At 53.2% G+C, this 20,354-nt stretch overlaps 1 protein-coding gene across 4 annotated transcripts in view; it reads right to left on the bottom strand.

Annotated features, from left to right (window-relative positions):
* Positions 1 to 20,354, bottom strand: part of LOC122560121 (collagen alpha-1(XIV) chain-like) — a 188,439-nt gene that overhangs the window by 145,576 nt on the left and 22,509 nt on the right. For all 4 annotated transcript variants that reach the window (XM_043710374.2, XM_043710377.2, XM_043710375.2 and 1 more), the window contains exon 3: positions 12,531 to 12,635. In XM_043710374.2, coding sequence (XP_043566309.2) covers positions 12,531 to 12,635 — 105 coding nt within the window. The remainder of the gene's footprint in view (positions 1 to 12,530; positions 12,636 to 20,354) is intronic.

Raw genomic sequence — 20,354 nt, 5'->3', positions numbered from 1 at the left:
TATTCTTTTTGACTACAAAACTAGAGGAACATCTAACTATTGATCATAAGGAAGCTAAAGGAAGCTCTGAAAAGGAAGCTAAAGACAACAAATATTAAACCCCATCCCTCCTAATGAAGTTCATACTTTAGTTTCAATGGGCTCGACCCTGTCACTGAAGGTAATGAACAGTATGCTGGTGCTATACTTACCATTGTCAATGCTTACTACAGAGGAACCTCAATTATCCGAATACAAATTACCTGAAAATCGGATTATCCGAAGGAGATCTCAAGGTCCCAATAGAAACATTATATCAAAGACGTGTTTCCAACAGTGATCGCGTCTTTTGTTTACAGTGATTAAACAGGCACCGTCTCCAAATGATTGACCTCCTGCCCTCGCTCTCTCAACACACTTTCCCTGGAGTTCTACAGAGGAGTGTACCCTAAACACCACTTCTCCAGATAATCTCACCAACATTGTTGTGTACAGGGCAAACGTGGAACCTGCCAAAAAGTTGCAGTTAAACGTTGTGTGTGTGGCTGTGTGTTTGTGTGCTATTTGGAGACTTACCCCGTAAAAGGCTGCTGCAGAAGCAGTCTTGTTGTTGGTGTACAGTCCAGCTACCCTGGAGAGGGGGCGGGGACATGCGGGGGGGGGGGGGAAGCAGTGTTGGATGGGGTTGGGGAGCGGGCAGGGGACAGTGTTGGACGGGATTGGGGGCGCGGTGTTGGGGCGCTGGGAGGCTGTGTTGGACAGGGTTGGGGGGGTGGTGTTGGGGGGGCCGGGTGGCAGTGTTGGACAGGGTTGGGGGGCCAGGTGGCAGTGTTGGACGTGGTTGTGGGGGCCGGTGTTGGGGGGCCAGGTGGCTGTGTTGGACGGGGTTGCGGGGGCAGTGTTAGGGGACCGGGTGGCAGTGTTGGACAGGGCTTGGGAGGCAGTGTTGGGGGGCCAGGTGGCAGTGTAGGACAGGGTTGGAGGCAGTGTTGGGGGGCCAGGTGTCAGAGTTGGACGGGCTTGGGGGGGCCAGATGGCAGTGTTGGACAGGGTTGGAGGTGGTGTGGGGGGCCGGATGGCAGTGTTGGACAGGGTTGGGGACAGTGTTGGGTGGCTGGGTGGCAGTGTTGGACAGGGTTGGGGGCAGTGTTGGACGGGGTTGGGGGCCAGGTGGCAGTGTTGGACGGGGTTGGAGGCGGTGTTGGGGGGCCGGGTGGAAGTGCTGGACAGGGTTGGGGAGGCAGTGTTGGGGGGCCAGGTGGCAGTGTAGGACAGGGTTGGAGGCAGTGTTGGGGGGCCAGGTGGCAGAGTTGGACTGGGTTGGGGAGCCAGATGGCAGTGTTGGATGGGGTTGGAGGTGGTGTTGGGGGGGCCGGGTGGCAGTGTTGGACGGGGCTGGGAGGGGCCGGGTGGCAGTGTTGGACAGGGAGGTGGGGCGGTGTTGGGGGGCCGGGTGGCAGTGTTGGTCGAGGTTGGGGGGCAGTGTTGGGGGGCCAGTTGGCAGTTTTGGACGGGGTTGGGGGGGCTTGTTGGGGGCCGGGTGGCGGTGGTGGACGGGGTTGGGGGGCCGGGTGGTGGTGTTGGACAGGGTTGGGGGGGCGTTGTTGGGGGGCCAGGTGGCAGTGTTGGACAGGGTTGGGGGGGCGGTGTTGGGGTGCCGGGTGGCAGTGTTGGGTGGGGTTGGGGGGCGGTGTTGGGGGAGCCGGGTGGCAGTGTTGGGCGGGGTTGGATGGGGTTAGTGGGGCGATGTTGGGGAGCTGGGTGGCAGTGTTGGACGGGGTTGGGGGGGCTGTGTTGGGGGGCCGGGTGGCGGTGTGGACGGGGTTGGGGGGCAGTGTTGGAGGGCCGGGTGGCAGTGTTGGACGGGGTTGGAGGCGGTGTTGGGGGGTTGGGTGGCAGTGTTGGACGGGGTTGGGGGTAGGTGATGGGGTAGCCGGGTGGCAGTGTTGGACGGCATTGGGGGCTATGTTGTGGGGGGCCAGGTGGCAGTATTGGACGAGGTTTGAGGGCGGTTTTGGGGGGCCAGGTGGCAGTGTTGGATGGGGTTGGGGAGGCAGTGTTGGGGGACTGGGTGATGGTGTTGGATGGGGTTGGGGGCAGGGTGGCAGTGTTGGACGGGGTTGGGGGGGGCGGTGATGGGGGAGCCGGGTGGCACTGTTGGACGTGGTTGGGGGCGATGTTGGGGGGCCGGGTGGCAGTGTTGGACGGGGTTGGGGCCGGTGTTGGACGGGGTTGGAGGCGGTATTGGGGGGCCGGGTGGCCGTGTTGGATGGGGTTGGGGGGGCAGTGTTGGGGGGCCGGGTGGCGGTGTTGGACTGGGTTGAGGGGGGCGGTGTTGGGGGGGGTCCGGGTGGCGGTGTTGGAGGCGGTGTTGGGGGGCCGGTTGGCAGTGTTGGACGGGGTTGGGGGGCCGGGTTGCAGTGTTGGACAGGGTTGGGGGTCAGTTTGCGGGGCCGGGTGGCAGTGTTGGACGGGGTTGGGGGAGGCGGTGTTGGGGGGCCGGATGGCAGTGTTGGACGGGGTTGGGGGGGGCGGTGTTGGGTCCGGGTGGCAGTGTTGGACGGGGTTGGGGGGGCGGTGATGGGGGAGCCGGGTGGCAGTGTTGGATGGGGTTGGGGGCGGTGTTGGACGGGGTTGGAGGCAGTGTTGGGGGACCGGGTGGCAGTGTTGGAAGGGGTTGGGGGCGCGGTGTTGGGGGGCCAGGTGGCGGTGTTGGACGGGGTTGAGGGGGCGGTGATGGGGGAGCCGGGTGGCAGTGTTGGATGGGGTTGGGGGCGGTGTTGGACGGGGTTGGAGGCAGTGTTGGGGGACCGGGTGGCAGTGTTGGAAGGGGTTGGGGGCGCGGTGTTGGGGGGCCAGGTGGCGGTGTTGGACGGGGTTGAGGGGGGGGGGTGGGTCCGGGTGGCAGTGTTGGACGGGGTTGGGGGGGCGGTGATGGGGGAGCCGGGTGGCAGTGTTGGATGGGGTTGGGGGCGGTGTTGGACGGGGTTGGAGGCAGTGTTGGGGGACCGGGTGGCAGTGTTGGAAGGGGTTGGGGGCGCGGTGTTGGGGGGCCAGGTGGCGGTGTTGGACGGGGTTGAGGGGGCGGTGATGGGGGAGCCGGGTGGCAGTGTTGGATGGGGTTGGGGGCGGTGTTGGACGGGGTTGGAGGCAGTGTTGGGGGACCGGGTGGCAGTGTTGGAAGGGGTTGGGGGCGCGGTGTTGGGGGGCCAGGTGGCGGTGTTGGACGGGGTTGAGGGGGCGGTGTTGTGGGGGCATGGTGGCAGTGTTGGACGGGGTTGGAGACGGTGTTGGGGGGCTTGGTGGCAGTGTTGGATGGGGTTGGAGGGGCAAGGTTCCGGTGTTGGACAGGGTTGGGGGGCGGTTTTGGGGGGCCGGGTGGCGGTGTTGGACAGGGTTGGGGGGGCGGTGTTGGGGGGCCGGGTGGCAGTGTTGGACAGGGTTGGGGGGGCCGGGTTGCAGTGTTGGAAACAGTTGGGGGGTGGGGGCAGTGTTGGGGGGTCAGGTGGCAGTGTAGGACGGGTTGGGGAGGTGGTGTTGGTTGGCCGGGTAGCAGTGTTGCACGGGGCGATGTTGGTAGGCCGGGTGGCGACGTTGGACGGGGTTGGGGGGCTGTGGGGCGGTGCTGGACGGGGTTGTGGGGGCAGTGTTGGGGGGCCGGGTGGCGGCGTTGGACGGGGTTGGGGGGCAGTGTTGGGGGGCCGGGTGGCAGTTTTGGACGGGGTTGGGAGGGGTGGTGTTGGTGGGCCGGGTGGCGGTGTTGGACGGGGTGGGGGGGCAGTGTTGGGGGGCCGGGTGGCGGTGTTGGGGGGCCGGGTGGCGGTGTTGGGGGGCCGGGTGGCGGTGTTGGGGGGCCGGGTGGCGGTGTTGGACAGGGTTGGAGGCGGTGTTGGGGGTCCAGGTGGCAGTGTTGGACGGAGGTTGGGGGGGCAGTGTTGGGGGGCCGGGTGGCAGTGTTGGACAGGGTTGGGGGCGGTGTTGGGGGGCCGGATGGCAGTGTTGGACGGGGTTGGGGGCGCGGTGTTGGGGGGCCAGGTGGCAGTGTTGGACTAAGTTGGGGGCGGTGTTGGGGGGCCAGGTGACGGTGTTCGATGGGGTTGTGGGGAAGGTGTTGGGTGGCTGGGAGGCAGTGTTGGACGGGTGGGGGGGGCAGTGTTGGGTGGCCATGTGGAAGTATTGGATGGGGTTGGAGGCGGTGTTGGGGGGCCGAGTGGCAGTGTTGGACGGGGTTGGGGGGGGGCGGTGATGGGGGAGCCGGGTAGCACTGTTGGACGTGGTTGGGGGCGATGTTGGGGGGCCGGGTGGCAGTGTTGGATGGGGTTGGGGGGGGTGTTGGATGGGTTTGGAGGCGGTGTTGGGGGGCCAGGTGGCAGTATTGGATGGGGTTGGGGACGCGGTGTTGGGGGGCCAGGTGGCAGTGTTGGTAGGGGTTGGGGGGGGCTTGGTGGCAGTGTTGGACGGGGTTGGAGGCGGTGTTGGGGGGCTTGGTGGCAGTGTTGGGGGGCTTGGTGGCAGTGTTGGATGGGGTTGGAGGGGCCAGGCTGCGGTGTGGACAGGGTTGGGGGACGGTGTTGGGGGGTCGGCTGGCGGTGTTGGACAGGGTTGGGGGCGCGGTGTTGGGGGGCCGGGTTGCAGTGTTAGACATGGTTGGGGGGCAATGTTGGGGGGGTCAGGTGGCAGTGTTGGACGGGGTTGGGGGGGTGGTGTTGGGGGGGCGGGTAGCAGTGTTGGGCGGGGCGATGTTGGTGGGCCAGGTGGCGGCATTGGACGGGGTTGGGGGGCCAGGTGGCGGTGTTGGACGGGGTTGGGCGGGGCAGTGTTGGGGGGCTGGGTGGCAGCGTTGGACAGGGTTGAGGAGCGGTGTTGGGGGGCCGGGTGGCAGTGTTGGACGGGGTTGGAGGGCGGTGTTGGGGGGCCAGGTGACGGTGTTCGATGGGATTGTGGGGAAGGTGTTGGGTGGCTGGGAGGCGGTGTTGGACGGGTTGGGGGGGCAGTGTTGGGTGGCCATGTGGAATATTGGACGGGGTTGGGGAGGCGGTGTTGGGGGCAGGGTGGCAGTGTTGGACGGGGTTGGAGGCGGTGTTGGGGGGCCGGTTGGCAGTGTTGGACGGGGTTGGGGGGGCAGTGATGGGGGAGCCGGGTGGCACTGTTGGACGTGGTTGGGGGCGATATTGGGGGGCTATGTGGCAGTGTTGGACGGGGATGGAGGGGCAGTGTTCGGGGGCTGGGTGGCGGTGTTGGACTGGGTTGGGGAAGCGGTGTTGGGGGGGCCGGGTTGCGGTGTTGGACAGGGTTGGGGGGCAGTGTTGGTGGGTCGGGTGGCAGTGTTGGACGGGGTTGCGGGGAGGCGGTGTTGGGGGGCCGGGTGGCAGTGTTGGACGGGGTTGGGGGGGCGGTGTTGGTTCCAGGTGGCAGTGTTGGACAGGGTTGGGGGGGGGGCGGTGATGGGGGAAGCCGGGTGGCAGTGTTGGACGGGGTTGGGGGTGGTGTTGGGTGGGTTTGGAGGCGGTGTTGGGGGGCCAGGTGGCAGTGTTGGACGGGGTTGGGGACGCGGTGTTGGGGGGCCAGGTGGCAGTGTTGGTAGGGGTTGGGGGGGCTTGGTGGCAGTGTTGGACAGGGTTGGAGGCGGTGTTGGGGGGCTTGGTGGCAGTGTTGGATGGGGTTGGAGGGGCCAGGCTGCGGTGTTGGACAGGGTTGGGAGGCGGTGTTGGGGGGCCGGCTGGCGGTGTTGTTCAGGGTTGGGGGGGCCGGGTTGCAGTGTTGGACATGGTTGGGGGGCAGTGTTGGGGGGGTCAGGTGGCAGTGTTGGACGGGGTTGGGGGTGTGGTGTTGGGGGGCCGGGTAGCAGTGTTGGACGGGGTTGGGCGGGGCGTGTTGGTGGGCCAGGTGGCGGCATTGGACGGGGTTGGGGGGCCAGGTGGCGGTGTTGCACGGGGTTGGTGGGGCAGTGTTTGGGGGCCGGGTGGCAGCGTTGGACAGGGTTGGGGGGCGGTGTTGGGGTGTAGGGTGGCGATGTTGGACGGGGTTGGGCGGGGCGGTGTTGGTGGGCCGGGTGGCGGTGTTGGACAGGGTAGGGGGGGCAGTGTTGGGGGCGCCGGGTGGCGGTTGGACGGGTTGGGGGGGCAGTGTTGGGGAGCCGGGTGGCAGAGTTGGACGGGGTTGGCGGGGCGGTGTGTTGGGTGGGGCATGGTGGCAATGTTGGACGGGGTTGGAGGCGGTGTTGGGGGTCCGGGTGGCGGTGTTGGGGGTCCGGGTGGCAGTGTTGAACGGGGTTGGGGGGGGCGGTGTTGGGGGGCCGGGTGGCGGTTGGACGGGTTGGGGGGGCAGTGTTGGGGAGCCGGGTGGCAGTGTTGGACAGGGTTGGGGGCGGTGTTGGACCGGGTTGGAGGTGGTTTTGGGGGGCCGGGTGGCAGAGTTGGACAGGGTTGGGGGCGCGGTGTTGGGGGGCCAGGTGGCAGTGTTGGACGGGGTTGGCGGGGCGGTGTTGGGTGGGGCATGGTGGCAGTGTTGGACGGGGTTGGAGGTTGTGTTGTGGGGCTGGGTGGCAGTGTTGGACGGGGTTGGGGGGGTCGGGTTACGGTGTTGGACAGGGTTGGGGGCGGTGTTTGGGGGCCGGCTGGCGGTGTTGGACAGGGTTGGGGGGGGGGCGGTGTTGGGGGGGCGGTGTTGGGGGGCCGGGTGGCAGCGTTGGATGGGGTTGGGGGGGCCGGGTTGCAGTGTTGGACAGGGTTGGGGGGGCAGTGTTGGGGGGTCAGGTGGTAGTGTTGGACGGGGTTGGGGGGGTGGTGTTGGGGGGCCGGGTAACAGTGTTAGACTGGGTTAGAGGCGGTGTTTGGGGGCCGGGTGGCAGTGTTGGACGGGGTTTGGACGGGGTTCGGGGGGCCGGGTTGCGGTGTTGGACAGGGTTGGGGGGGCGGTGTTTGGCGGTCGGGTGGCAGTGTTGGACGGGGCAATGTTGGTCGGCCGGTTGGCAGCGTTGGACGGGGTTGGGGGCCGGGTGGCGGTGTTGGACGGGGTTGGGGGGGCGGTGTTGGGGGGCCGGGTGGCGGTGTTGGACGGGGTTCGGGGGGCAGTGTTGGGGGGCCGGGTGTCGTTGTTGGACGGGGTGGTGTTGGTAGGCAGGGTGGCGGCGTTGGACGGGTTGGGTGGCGGAGTTGGGGGTCCGGGTGGCGGTGTTGGACGGGGTTGGGGGTCCGGGTGGCAGTGTTGGACGGGGTTGGAGGCGGTGCTGGGGGGCCGGGTGGCAGTGTTGGACGGGGTTGGGGGGGAGCGATGTTGGGGTGCCAGGTGGCAGTGTTGGACGCGTTTGGGGGGGGCAGTGCTGGGGGAGCCGGGTGGCACTGTTGGACGGGGTTGGGGGCAATGTTGGGGGGCCGGATGGCAGTGTTGGACGGGGTTGACGGCGGTGTTGGACGGGGTTGGAGGCGGTGCTGGAGGGCTGGGTGGCGGTGTTGGACGGTGATGGGGTGGCAGTGTTGGAGGGCCGGGTGGCGGTGTTGGACTGGGTTGGGGGGGGCGGTGTTGGGGAGGCCGGGTGGCAGTGTTAGACGGGGTTGGAGGCGGTGTTTGGGTCCGGGTTGCAGTGTTGGACGGGGTTTGGACGGGGTTCGGGGGGCCGGGTTGCGGTGTTGGACAGGGTTGGGGGGGCGGTGTTTGGCGGTCGGGTGGCAGTGTTGGACGGTGTTGGAGGGGCGGTGTTGGAGGGCCGGGTGGCAGTGTTGGACAGAGTTGGAGGCGGTGTTGGGGGTCCGGGTGGCAGTGTTGGACGGGTTTGGGGGTGCGGTGTTGGGGGGGCCAGGTGGCAGTGTTGGACGGGGTTGGAGGTGCAGTGTTGGGGGGCCGGGTAGCAGTGTTGGAGGGCCGGGTGGCAGTGTTGGACGGGTTTGGGAGGGCAGTGTTGGGGAGCCAGGTAGCAGTGTTGGACGGGGTTGGAGGTGCAGTGTTGGGGGGCCGGGTAGCAGTGTTGGGGGGCCGGGTGGCAGTGTTGGACGGGTTTGGGGGGGCAGTGTTGGGGAGCCAGGTGGCGGTGTTGGATGGGGTTGGAGGTGGTGTTGGGGGGGCCGGGTGGCAGTGTTGGACGCGGTGTTGGGGGACCGGGTGGCGGTGTTGGACGGGGTTGGGAGGCGGTGTTGGGGGGGCCGGGTGGCAGTATTGGACGGGGCTGGGGGGGGAGGCGGTGTTGGACGCGGTTGGGGGGGGGGCGGTGTTGGGGGGCCAGGTAGGCTGTGTTGGACGGGGTAGGAGGTGGTGTTGGGGGGCCGGGTGGCGGTGTTGGATGGGGTTGGGGGCGGTGTTGGGGGGCCGGGTGGTAGTGTTGGACCAGGGTTGGGGTGGGTGGTGTTGGAGGGCCAGGTGGCAGTGTTGGATGGGGTTGGGGGGGTGGTGTTGGGAGGCCGGGTGGCGGTGTTGGACGGGGTTGGGGGGGTGGTGTTGGAGGGCCAGGTGGCAGTGTTGGACCAGGTTGGGGTGGGTGGTGTTGGGAGGCCGGGTGGCGGTGTTGGACGGGGTTGGGGGGGTGGTGTTGGGAGGCCGGGTGGCAGTGTTGGATGGGGTTGGGGGGGTGGTGTTGGGAGGCCGGGTGGCAGTGTTGGATGGGGTTGGGGCGGTGGTGTTGGGAGGCCGGGTGGCAGTGTTGGACGGGGTTGGGGGGGTGGTGTTGGAGGGCCGGGTGGCGGTGTTGGATGGGGTTGGGGGGGTTGGTGTTGGGGGACCGGGTGGCAGTGTTGGACCAGGTTGGGGGGGGTGGTGTTGGGAGGCCGGGTGGCGGTGTTGGATGGGGTTGGGGGGGTGGTGTTGGGAGGCCGGGTGGCGGTGTTGGATGGGGTTGGGGGGGTGGTGTTGGGAGGCCGGGTGGCGGTGTTGGATGGGGTTGGGGGGGTGGTGTTGGGAGGCCGGGTGGCGGTGTTGGATGGGGTTGGGGCAGTGTTGGGGCAGGATCTCACGCGCTGTGTGCTGCAACAGTCTCCTGAACGAGAAGCAGACTTTAAAAACTCCGTGCCCCAGAGGAAAGGCATTTAATCGGTTAACCAAATAATCGATTTTCCAAATGAAATAGTGCCTGCCCATCTCGTTCAGATAATCGAGGTTCCCCTGTACCAGGTTATCACTCTTTCATATGTAGGGAGGTACTTACAGAGCTATCAATGAAGGTACGGAGACAGAGCCAGGAACTTGGTGATGGGGGCAGGAAGGGAGATGTGGGTGGGGAAAAGTGAACAGTAAAAGACAAAATTACAGAGATGAAGCAAGTCATCAAAGTGTCTGAAACTCTGAGTGGGTTTTGGGCCAGGACAAGGTTGAGTGATTTAAATGCATTTGCTAATTTAACTTTGGGGAGCATGATATCTTAAGATTTGAGCCTCAGCTACAAGCCGTTGGTCAGTTAGTTGCTTGGGGCAGGCAACAGCGGCAGCTGCAGCAAGCCAATGGACAAAGGAGAAAATGTGAGTAACCAGAAGGTGAAGGCAAGGCACGGCTCACTTATGTCAGTATAGAAGATTCTGAAAGTCACAGATTACTTCCAAAGAAGTAACAAGGAACACAGAATGGGGAGGCAGAGATGGCAACACTTAGGTTAAAATAGATTAAAATCCAACAAACTACACATCACTTCATCCTACAAAAAATTGTTCAGAAGTTCAATTCACAAATTGGTCCCAACGTCCTATCAGGGAAATTACCCATCATAATTTTCAGAGATTGTTAGCAGAAAATTGAAACATTATATTGAAAATGTACATATTTAGTAAGATGTTGTGAAATTGTTAAGACTTTTTTTCATAGAAACTGTGAGGACAGTCAAAAGACTGAGGTGTGTCAGAAATTTTGTAACTGAAAATAAAACAGAGAAAGATGGCAAGTAGGGGAAGGAATGGCCAGCAAGATTCCTACCAAAACAATAATGTCTTTTATCCTTTCAAATAAAAACACTTCCTGCATTGCATTTTTTTTTTCATTTTATTCAGACACACCCTTGGGTTAGGTTTCTCTCACTCCTTCTACCTGCTTTAAACTGCAAACAACTTCCACGGTTTTGTGTGTTTCGTTTCTTTCATTCATGTCAGTGAAGATGCCCTCCCAGTTTAATGCAGTGAAAATTAATGTTAAACTGCCGAAAGGAGAATTCCTACACTGATTCAGCTTTCTTTTCACTAGATAATGAAATATTGCCAAATAAACTTTTCCATTCTTGTGAACAAGTGAAAGCTTAGAAAATATTAAGGTATTTCAACTTGATATGAAAACTCTTGCAGAAATTATGTGGTGCAGTGGTTGTGCCCCTGCCTTGGAGCTAGAAGTTCTGGGTTCAAGTCTCACTCCAGGACTTGGATGCTCAAGGAAAGTGCATCATGCTGCAGATGAACAGATTATGTAACAACTTGCAAATATTTCCCACATTTGACAAAAGTGTATATTAATGAAAGCAGGTGAGATACATGGTCAGCTTCCTGATAGATATAAATTGGAGACTACTATTTCTATCTATACCTCCAGGCTACATGATGCTCGTATAACAAAGTGACTGTGGTCATACAAACTAAGGTTCATTGGGGTGGGGTTGGAAAGGCTGGTTAGTTCAGTTGGCTGAACAGCCATTGTGGATCAGATGGTGCCAACAGCACAAGATATAGCTCCTCGTTCCAGCTAGGCAAGCTTTTGCAGTACCCATGTTGGAGATGTTAGGTACAACCTGCCTTTGGGCAGGAAACTAAAGAAGATGAAAGATCTTAGTTTGCTCAGCTTCATAGAGCCATACAGCACGGAAACAGACACTTCGGTCCAACCAGTCCATGATGACCATAATCCCAAATTAAACCAGTCCCACCTGCCTGCTCCTGGCCCATATCCCTCAAAATATTTCTTATTCATGTAATTATTCAAATATCTTTTAAATATTGCAACTGTACCTGTGCCCACCACTTTACCTCGAAATTCATTCCAAACACAAACCATTCGGTGTAAAGAAAACCCCATGTCTTTTTAAAAACTTTCTCCTCTCACCTTAAAATTATGCCCATAATCTTGAAATCTCCCTTCCCTAAAGAAAAGACACCTGTCATTGACCTTATCTATGCCCCTTGTGATTTTATAAACCTTTACAGAAGTCACTCCTCAATCTCCTAATCTCCAGTGAAAAATGTCCCAGCCTCCCCAGCCTCTGCTTATAACTCAAACTCTCAGTTCGCAGATCATCCTTGCAAATCTTTTCTGAACCATCTCCAGCTTAATACTATTCTTAATATAACAAAGTGATTGGAACTAGGCACAGTAATACAGAAGAGGCCTCACCAATGTCCTGTACAACTTCAACAGGACATCACAAATCCTTTACTCAAAGACCTGAGCAATGAAGGCCAGTGTGCTAAATCCCTCTTAACCATCCTGTCCACATGTGATGCAAACTTCAAAGAATTATGTATCTGAATCCCTGTCTCTCAGTTCTACAACACTACCCTACTTTAAGTTGTATTAAATTTTGTTTTATCAAAATGCAATATCTCACATTATCCAAATTAAACTCCATCTGCCTCTTCTCAGCCCTTTGAGCCAACTGATCAAGATCTCTTTGTAATCTTAGATAACCTCCTTCATTGTCCTCTATACCACCAATTTGGTGTCATCCGCAAACGTACTAACCATATTCTTTAAATCATTCACATAAATGACAAACAAAAGTGGACCCAGCACTGAGCCCTGTGGAACATCGCTGATCACAGGCCTCCAATGTGAAAATAACCCTCCACCAGCACTCTGTCTCCTGTTGTTTGGCAAATTTTGTATCCAATCAACAAGCTCATCCTGAATCCCATGCAATCTTACTTTAATAATCTTATTGTGCCTACATGATTCCTTGTAATAATATGAAATGTACCTCAGAAAGGTCATTCACCAGTTCACTTACTGATTATTGTTGTTAATTGATCTTGTCAGGGCAACAGAAAGAATATTATAATTGGCCTTAGCATCCCTAAGGTAGGACGGAGAATATCAGCAAATATTTCCAATCCTGATTGTTCTCCATTGACCTGAATACAAAAGTCATTGGGTTTTTTTGTGTTTGACTTGTAGTGCAGTCCAGGTTTGAGTCCACACCAGGACTTGATGGCTGCAGAAAGTAGATTCATAACTTTGCCAACAACGTTGATTATCAGCTTGTAAATTCTTCTAATGTGCCTGATGGCAGGCAGTCCCCTAGTCACCCACCCCACACAAGGCAATGGCAATCCTCTTAGTATGCTACCCATACACATAGATGAACAGAAGTCCATGACCTAAGAGCATAGGACAGACAGATGAAGACCACTGTTCATCAATATGAGGATAGATTTGAGATGATTAATGACCACATCTACCTCGACACTCCATGTTCAAACATCTGACGGGTATTCACTGTACACGAACAACTTGCATGAGATGCTAAAGTGCTGCTGGGACCCAGGCTTCTATACCCCAGCATCAGTCACCATTATCAGGAGACTTAGATTTGAAAACTACAAAAATGCATATGTCGAATTTACTTTTCGCCAGAGTAAAAATAGAAGTCCCCTTACCTGCAGATGGTTTTACTCGTACTTTATACCCCTGTCTGTTTCCATCAACCTCTTTCCATTTCATCTGCAGTCTATCTTCAGACAGAACAGTTAATTTCAATCTCCCTAATTGTACAAACAAAATAATTAAAACAAAGTATTTCAAGTAAATATATCAGCATGTTTAAAGATGTAAATAAATGATGAGGATTAAATGTTACTTGAACAACATATTAATATAGCATGAGGATGAGTCTTGAGTCCAGAAGTGTATCATGTTGCAAAACTTGGGATTCTATTCACCTATTCCACACTGCACTTGTAGGACGGCTGGATAACTTGAAAGCTGCAAAGTAAATTGCTCCCATGTGAAAGTTAGTAAGTTTTCAGAGCCTGGGCATTAAGCTCCACCATTCTTGATATGATGACAAAACTTAGCAAAAAAACAAAGATAATTTGGAAATGATAAAGTGCTTCAGAGGACGGAGCAAGGGACAGAAAAGATGGGTCCTTAGCATCTCCTGTTCCCATGTTTGGATCAAACAGAACAGAATGGTGCAGCACACAAGTAGGTCAATCTGTGTATTGAGTCTGCATCAGGTTTTCTCCAAGAAAAATGCAGTTTATCCTACCACCTTCTCCCTGCTCTGCTGTGTCTTAAACATTTTATCCAATTTCCTTTCGAACACCAGTTTGCATCTTCTACTGCAAGTTGAGTGAGGGAGTGTATTCCAAAACCACACTTTATGTAAACGTTTTTCCTCATGTTGCTTTTATAGAGTCATAGAGATGTACAGCACAGAAACAGACCCTTCGGTCCAACCCGTCCATGCCGACCAGATATCCCAACCCAATTTAGTCCCACCTGCCAGCACCCAGCCCATATTCCTCCAAACCGTTCCTATTCATATACCCATCCAAATGCCTCTTAAATGTTGCAATTTTACTAGCCTTCACCACTTCCTCTGGCAGCTCATTCCATACATGTACCACCCTCTGCAGGAAAAAGTTGCCCCTTAGGTCTCTTTTATACCTTTCCCCTCTCACCCTAAACCTATGCTGTCTAATTCTGGACTCCCCCACCTCAGGGAAAAGACTTTGTCTATTTATCCTACAGATGCCCTCATGAGTTTGTAAACCTCTATAAGGTCACCCCTCAGCCTCCGACGCTCCAGGGAAAACAGCCCCAGCCTGTTCAGCCTCTCCCTATAGCTCAAATCCTCCAACCCTGGCAACATCCTTGTAAATCTTTTCTGAACCCTTTCAAGTTTTGCAACATCTTTCCGATAGGAAGGAGACCAGAAATGCATGCAATATTCCAACATTGGCCTAATCAACATCCTGTACAGCTGCAACATGACCTCCCAACTCCTATACTCAATACTCTGACCAATAAAGGAAAGCACACCAAACGCCTTCTTCACTATCCTATCTCCCTGCGACTCCACTTTCAAGGAGCTATGAATCTGCACTCCAAGGTCTCTTTGTGCAGCAGCACTCCCTAGGACCTTACCATTAAGTTTGTTTTTTTTTGCCAGTCAACCTTTGAAATGGTCCGTCTAATTCTCAATCATACCTTCAGCCACTGGAAGCATTTGTGATTCAGCCTATAATAGTATATACATTTATTCATGATTTTATTCAATACTGTCAAGTCCCCTTGTATTTTTTGGTTCTAAGGAGAATAATTCCTGTAGTTGCTCATCCCTGCAGCTACACCAGTAAAATTATTTTAAAGTCTCCACAAAGTCTTCAAACCCTTCTTCCACCAAAGAATTGGAAACCATAATCTCAGGGGAACCAACTGTTTTATATGAGTTCAACAAAAACATTTCACTTTTGTGGTTTATGTTTCTATTTATAATGGCCATTGAAAGTACAGGTTCTAGCATGATGGCTTTACAACCATGGTATTGTCAAATAGTTGCATAATTTGTTCATATCATTTAAAAGATCAACTTCTTGGAAACTGGCACTATAACAAAATATATTTTAGAGACTTTTCTTAGATTTGCTGGAGAGGCAATTTATTGGTTTTCAGGAGCTACTAATAGACCAATAGGTGGCAATTAGTGAGTAATGATTGGAATGAGGAAGGAAGTGGAGTGAAATTGGGGAGGGGGAAGAGAGGAGGCAGCAGGGGAAAGAAGGAGGGTAGTGTAAGTGTAGAGCAGGAATGAAAAAGCTATAAATTGAGGAGAAAATAAAAAGAAAAACTGCAAGATGAGGAGGCTAAAAAGGAAAAGATAATTGTTTAAAATTTTCCATGAAAGAATACTCAATTAACTGGGAACTGGGAAAACCTGATGTTACTGAGATGTTCCTTGTAAGTTAAAGTGAAATCTCCAGTTTAGGACTGCAACCGTAGGAAGAAAATACAGTGATTGTTATTATGATGAACAATTTGAAAATTGTTAATCTTAAATCTGAGATAGAGATCTGAAAAGCAGTAAAAGAGTATTAGTTCCCTTATTAAAATGTTCCAGTTTTGGTTTGTTGTGACTTCACCAGTCTGTGAAGTCACCAGTCAGACCCTAACAACAAAAATATAAGAGAATAACAATACTGATTTGATGAGAATGACCACTGAATTGGACTTGAGTGATCAGAATTAATATTCTACTCTCTGAGCGTCTATCTGACATCATGCTCTGGATAAGTGAGAATTTTATTCAACTGAATATTGGTAAGAGAAATGATATTCTACTTTAAGCCTGGCCATAAGTTCAAAAGCTGAGAGACACACACTTAAATCCCTTCCAGGTGCTCACTCAGGTTTGTTATGCATCAGACCAGAATCCCTCAAAATATTTTAAGAAGGTAGCTCAGACTCTAACTTTTTCTTATCTTAAGGCAAATGTGAAGTGCTGTGTTCCAGAATGCAATGTTACCGATCAAACATTAAGCAAAAACACCATTTATTTAAACACCATACTTAAAATATAAACAAAACATAAAATAACAACTCTTTTGAAAAACTTAACTGAATAATAGACTCAGTAACGATTACTAATTAACTGTTCCAAAATAGTAATATCCCATGCACACACCCCTTGGTAAAAAGGCAAATTCAGACACAGATTCTCACATGCAGATCTCTAATCCAAGAGGAAAAGGACATCAAGAGAAAATTCACAGAAAGTAACAGCCAGGAGACATTTACTGAAACTTTCAATTCTGTTGAGACCCTAACAGCGCCTGATGCTCCTGAAAAAACAAAACTCAGAAATCTGGATCTGAGAGAGCGGGTCACATCTATTCAAGTTGTTAAAAGAAAGCTAAGACTTTCCAAGCTGCTTACTCAGGTGGTCTTGGTAGACTGCTCGGTGTCTCTGTCTTACAATTTCTCTTTTAAAGGATGAAATAAGCTCTTAAAGCCACAGTATCATCACAGGTTCCCCCAAACTTATATTCCATTCATACACATTCTTATCTAACTTTATCTTTCAATATCTTTCAATCTTCCCTTTCCTTCTTCCACAATCAGCAGAGTATTCAGTCATCTTTCTTCCGTATAGCCAAAATGTCTTCCTTTACCTTTTGCTTTCCTTGCCTTAAAACTTCTCTATACTTTAAAAGCTTCTTCTAATCCTCTTATTCACTCTTGCTTTTCGTCATGCAGATGAAACCCTACAATTTATTTCCAATGCAGACTAGTCAGCATTTCCAAAGAGGAGTCATTCCAGATTCAAAGCATTAACTTATTTTCTTTCTACAGATACAGTCAGAACTGCTGAGTTTCTTGATTACTTTGTTTTTATTCCAGACCTATAATAGCTTAGATTTTGCATTAAAAATTACAGTAAGGCTATTAGTGATCAACATTCTGGTATAAATCGGGCAGAAAGTTCCAATATCCGCATATGGGTACTGACCGGTTCCTCCAGTAACTCCATTGTAGCAGCAGACATGTATTTTCTTTCAAATGCAAACATGCTTGTTTGGTGGAATCTTCCCAGCCCCTGAACAGCGGGGACACTTTGGGAAAATCATGAAATTGGGTGAGATATCCAGCAAGAACCTTTTCAATACTGAGAGCAAAATGTCTCATTTTCCAATTAAGTGTTGATTAGCAAGTCAAGAATCTCACTTGTGAGCATGGAAAGATTTCTTCTCTTCGATTATCATTATGAATAGCTTCATTATAATCTAATCTTGCCTCGTTAATACACAGACTCCCATTCTGTGTTCAATGGAAACTAGATGCTGAGAATTCCCAAGTTAGAGCAGTTACCTGGGTGACTCCAGCTCGCTGCTTGCTCCTCCAAAGCTCCATCTTGAACATCTAGCATCAGTATATCAGAGCACATTTCATGAGCAGTGACTGCATGAACCACATGTCTATGAACACTGGTACCCGACATGTACGGATCTCACCATAAGCATTATTCACATCTCTGATCCACTTCTGCACTTCAATCCAGAACTTCAGAGTGCATTGGGTCCTCTCATTGGAATGTTGCCAGGACATTTAGAGCACCCAGCTCATGGACTGGATCAGTGTACATCTCAGGGATCCTCATTTTCTCTCTTAGCGCTCACTCAATTTGTGCCCACTTTGATGCTCACAGCATCCCTGCCTTACCATTTTTTTGTGCTTCACCCTCTCAGCCAGAGCTTAAAGGCTCACAGTATTGCAGTGTTGCTTTGTCTTTCAGCTCAGTCACAAAGACAGGCAGCTTGTAATAGTTATCAGCAGTCACCAGTCAAGGGAGTAAACACATTGCTGTATGGCAATGTGCGACATCACACCTACACCATATGCCAACTATGTACACATACTTCACATGTGCTTGCCATATCTCAGAGTCTAAGGGGATTCATCCTTAGTCAAATCAAAGGAGATACCCTTCAGACAGGAGGGTCCTGGCTCAGTAATCCAAGGGCAGTACAGTGACTGCGGCATAGTCAGTTGACTGCTCAGGGTGACCAGAGTCAGGGGCTTCAAACCTCTATAGCCTGGGCAATGGACCATGGTCAGCCCTCTGGATCCAGTGTAATCAGTCCAGGGAGTCATTGGAAGTCAGCTGGAGAGCTATACAGAGATCAGTCATGTGTCCGGTCAGTAACCATCTGGGCTTTAAGGGCATGGCCAGTCCTGAGTTCATCCGCTACAACTCAAGGGAGGCCACTGCTATGGGACGGAAGCTGGGGAAATTAAATTGTGGGAATTGGACGCAGCATGCTGGGATAAAAAGAGAGGATTATAAGGTGGGGGGGGGGCAACTCAATATATAGGGAGAGACAATAGAGCACAGAAGGGAAAGAGGTAATGTACGAGTAGGGAGGAGGATCACCAACAGGTCACAGCAGTCTGACTTCCGGAAGGGCCTCAATGCGCTACTAGATCTGACCCGTTTACTTGATATGCCTGGGACTGGGAAGGGGCAGGGTTGGGAGTAGGACATTTAATGGAAGGACGGGTGGGGACTTGGAGAAGTTCAAAGCCTATTGTGTTTATGAGGAGATCTACCACGAAAAGAATGTGTACTTTTGGGGGTTTAATCAATAATCAGAGGGTGAGTCTGAGACCACTGCTCAAGGAGCAACCACTGTTTCTGCCATTGTGCTGTAAATAGCAACAGCAACAGCATAGTGGAATTGAGGATGGGTGCCACCTTATGTGAAGTGGTGGGGGTAAGTGCCTTGCAGTGGAACCTGTTGGTCTTGGAGTTTTGGTTGGGTCACTCTGGGAGTGTTCATGTCTGGAGAGTCTAGTCATGCTGAGCATGTCCTGCCCAGTGACAGATGCAACATCCTTGGTTTGACCTTCCGCAAGGCTGAGGATCGCAGGCAGTGAGGGAGAGGTAGTGGTGGAAGGCTGAGCCACCTCCCAAGTGTCCTGAGGAGACTTCAAGGAGGCCTGTATGTGACTCCTTCTCCAGCTGCATGCCTACTTGGCACCACTCTGTCTCTGGGAAGAGACACCTGGAGTGAGGGTCTAGGACCCACACCCCTTATTGCCTTCCTGTGGGTGCTAAGCATATCTAGCAGACTTTGAGGCTGCTGGACCTACCAGCCGCACCCTATCCATGAAGGCAGCCAGACAATCACATGCCCAAGGCCACAGGGTCTCAACAGTGTTGCAACTTTAAGGGGAGCATGGTGGCTCAGTGGTTAGCACTGCTGCCTCACAGCGCCAGGGACCTGAGTTCGATTCCAGCTTTGGGCGACTGTCTGTGTGGAGCTTGGACATTCTCCCATGTCTGCATGGGATTCCGCTGGGTGCTCTGGTTTCCTCCCACAATCAAAAGATGTGCAGGTCAGGTGCATTGTGGTGGATTACTCTTCAGAGGGTCAGTGTGCACTTGTTGGGCCAAATGGCCGGTTTCCACACTGTAGGAAATCTTTATGTCAGGTTGCCTGCTGCTCCTGTGTCTGCAAGTGCAGGCATTGCAATTGCAAATCGCTGACACCATGGGGTCCTCACTTGCCTAGCACTAATCAAATTCCACGTCTCCAGCAGTCCTCGAATGTCAGTGACCTGGGGCGTTTCTTCCTCAGCCAGCTGCAAGACATGGCAGTAACATTCTCACCAACAAATGCTCTAATCTGGCTAATGTATCCTCTGAGACCTCAGGAACTGTGTTAGGCAGCTTTGCAGGTTCAAAACGTATGGCGCTGGAAAAGCGCAGCACCTGAGGAGTAGGAAAGTCAACATTTCGGGCATAAGCCCTTCATCAGGATTGCCCTCTCCTTAGCCCCTCCCAGGGCTATTTTCTCCTGTAATGAAAGAAAAGATGGAGCTGGGTGAGATGAAATTGGGTGGCACAGTAAGACAGGGGAAAAAGTGGTGAAGTGACCCAAGGGAGTGAGAGGCTGGGCAGAGTGAGTATGCTGGGGGACGGGGTGTCAGAGAGTGAGTGAGAGAAGATGTTTGCATGCAACAGTGAGAGAGGAAGAACAGAAGCCTTAGTGGAAGTTGGGTGCAGTAACATAAAAAGAGTGTGATGTAGAATAGAAGGTGAGATAAAGCAAGCATGAGGTGAAGGAGATCGCACTTTCTCTGATAAAAGTCATTGACCAACTTATGGTACAGCTGTGGAGATTGCACCTGCCCAACTGGCAACTTTGGACCAGGCTGGCTGGATCTGGGGGTTCATGGTATTCTCTGCTGGCCCTCAGGAGAAGAAGTTGGCTCTCCACCACATCGCTAATCCACCAGGACTTCCAGGCCCTTGTCCATAATGTGGGGCACCAATGGTCTTGGGGAAATGTTACAAACTGCTACTGAGTACTTGACCGGGTGCATATTGGTCTTTTACTCAAAACACCGATGCCAATAATCCCGAGATGTCCTGACAATGACAAGTACTCCTGCATATTGTGAGTGAGAGAATCAAACTAGCATAGATAAGCAGACACCATAGAACCATGGTACATAGTTAATGAGATGAATTTGCAATGATAGTGCAAGAAAACTGCTGAGTCTCACAAAGAGAAACCTTCTGTGAAATTTACAAATGATACTCAGCTGATTTCCGGTAAGATATAAATTGTTATGTATGTCTAATATTTTCTGTACTTCATTCATGATGTTTTTAATTTTAATTGATGTCTTATTATTAAAGAAATAAGTTAAAGCCCCTACAATATAATACTGTACTGTAAATAACAAAAGCATCTTTATCATTGCAGATAATGATGAACAACCACAAATCGCTTCCAAGTGGAACAGCTGTGCTGGTCAAGACCGGACTGCCTGGAATCATTATATTTTGCTCTGTGATGAAGGCTTCAACCTTCATAAACCTCATTAGCATCTTCTGGTATTATCTTTGTAGTAGTGAAACTATAATGCAAGAAGAAAGGCATATGCTGGGGCAGTTGATCTAAAAAGTGCTT

The sequence above is a fragment of the Chiloscyllium plagiosum genome, unplaced genomic scaffold (assembly GCF_037043375.1).
Source record: "Chiloscyllium plagiosum isolate Xiang-an unplaced genomic scaffold, Cpla_swu_hap1 HiC_scaffold_15, whole genome shotgun sequence".
NCBI lineage: Eukaryota > Metazoa > Chordata > Chondrichthyes > Orectolobiformes > Hemiscylliidae > Chiloscyllium > Chiloscyllium plagiosum.
This window is presented reverse-complemented; position numbering and strand designations above follow the sequence as displayed.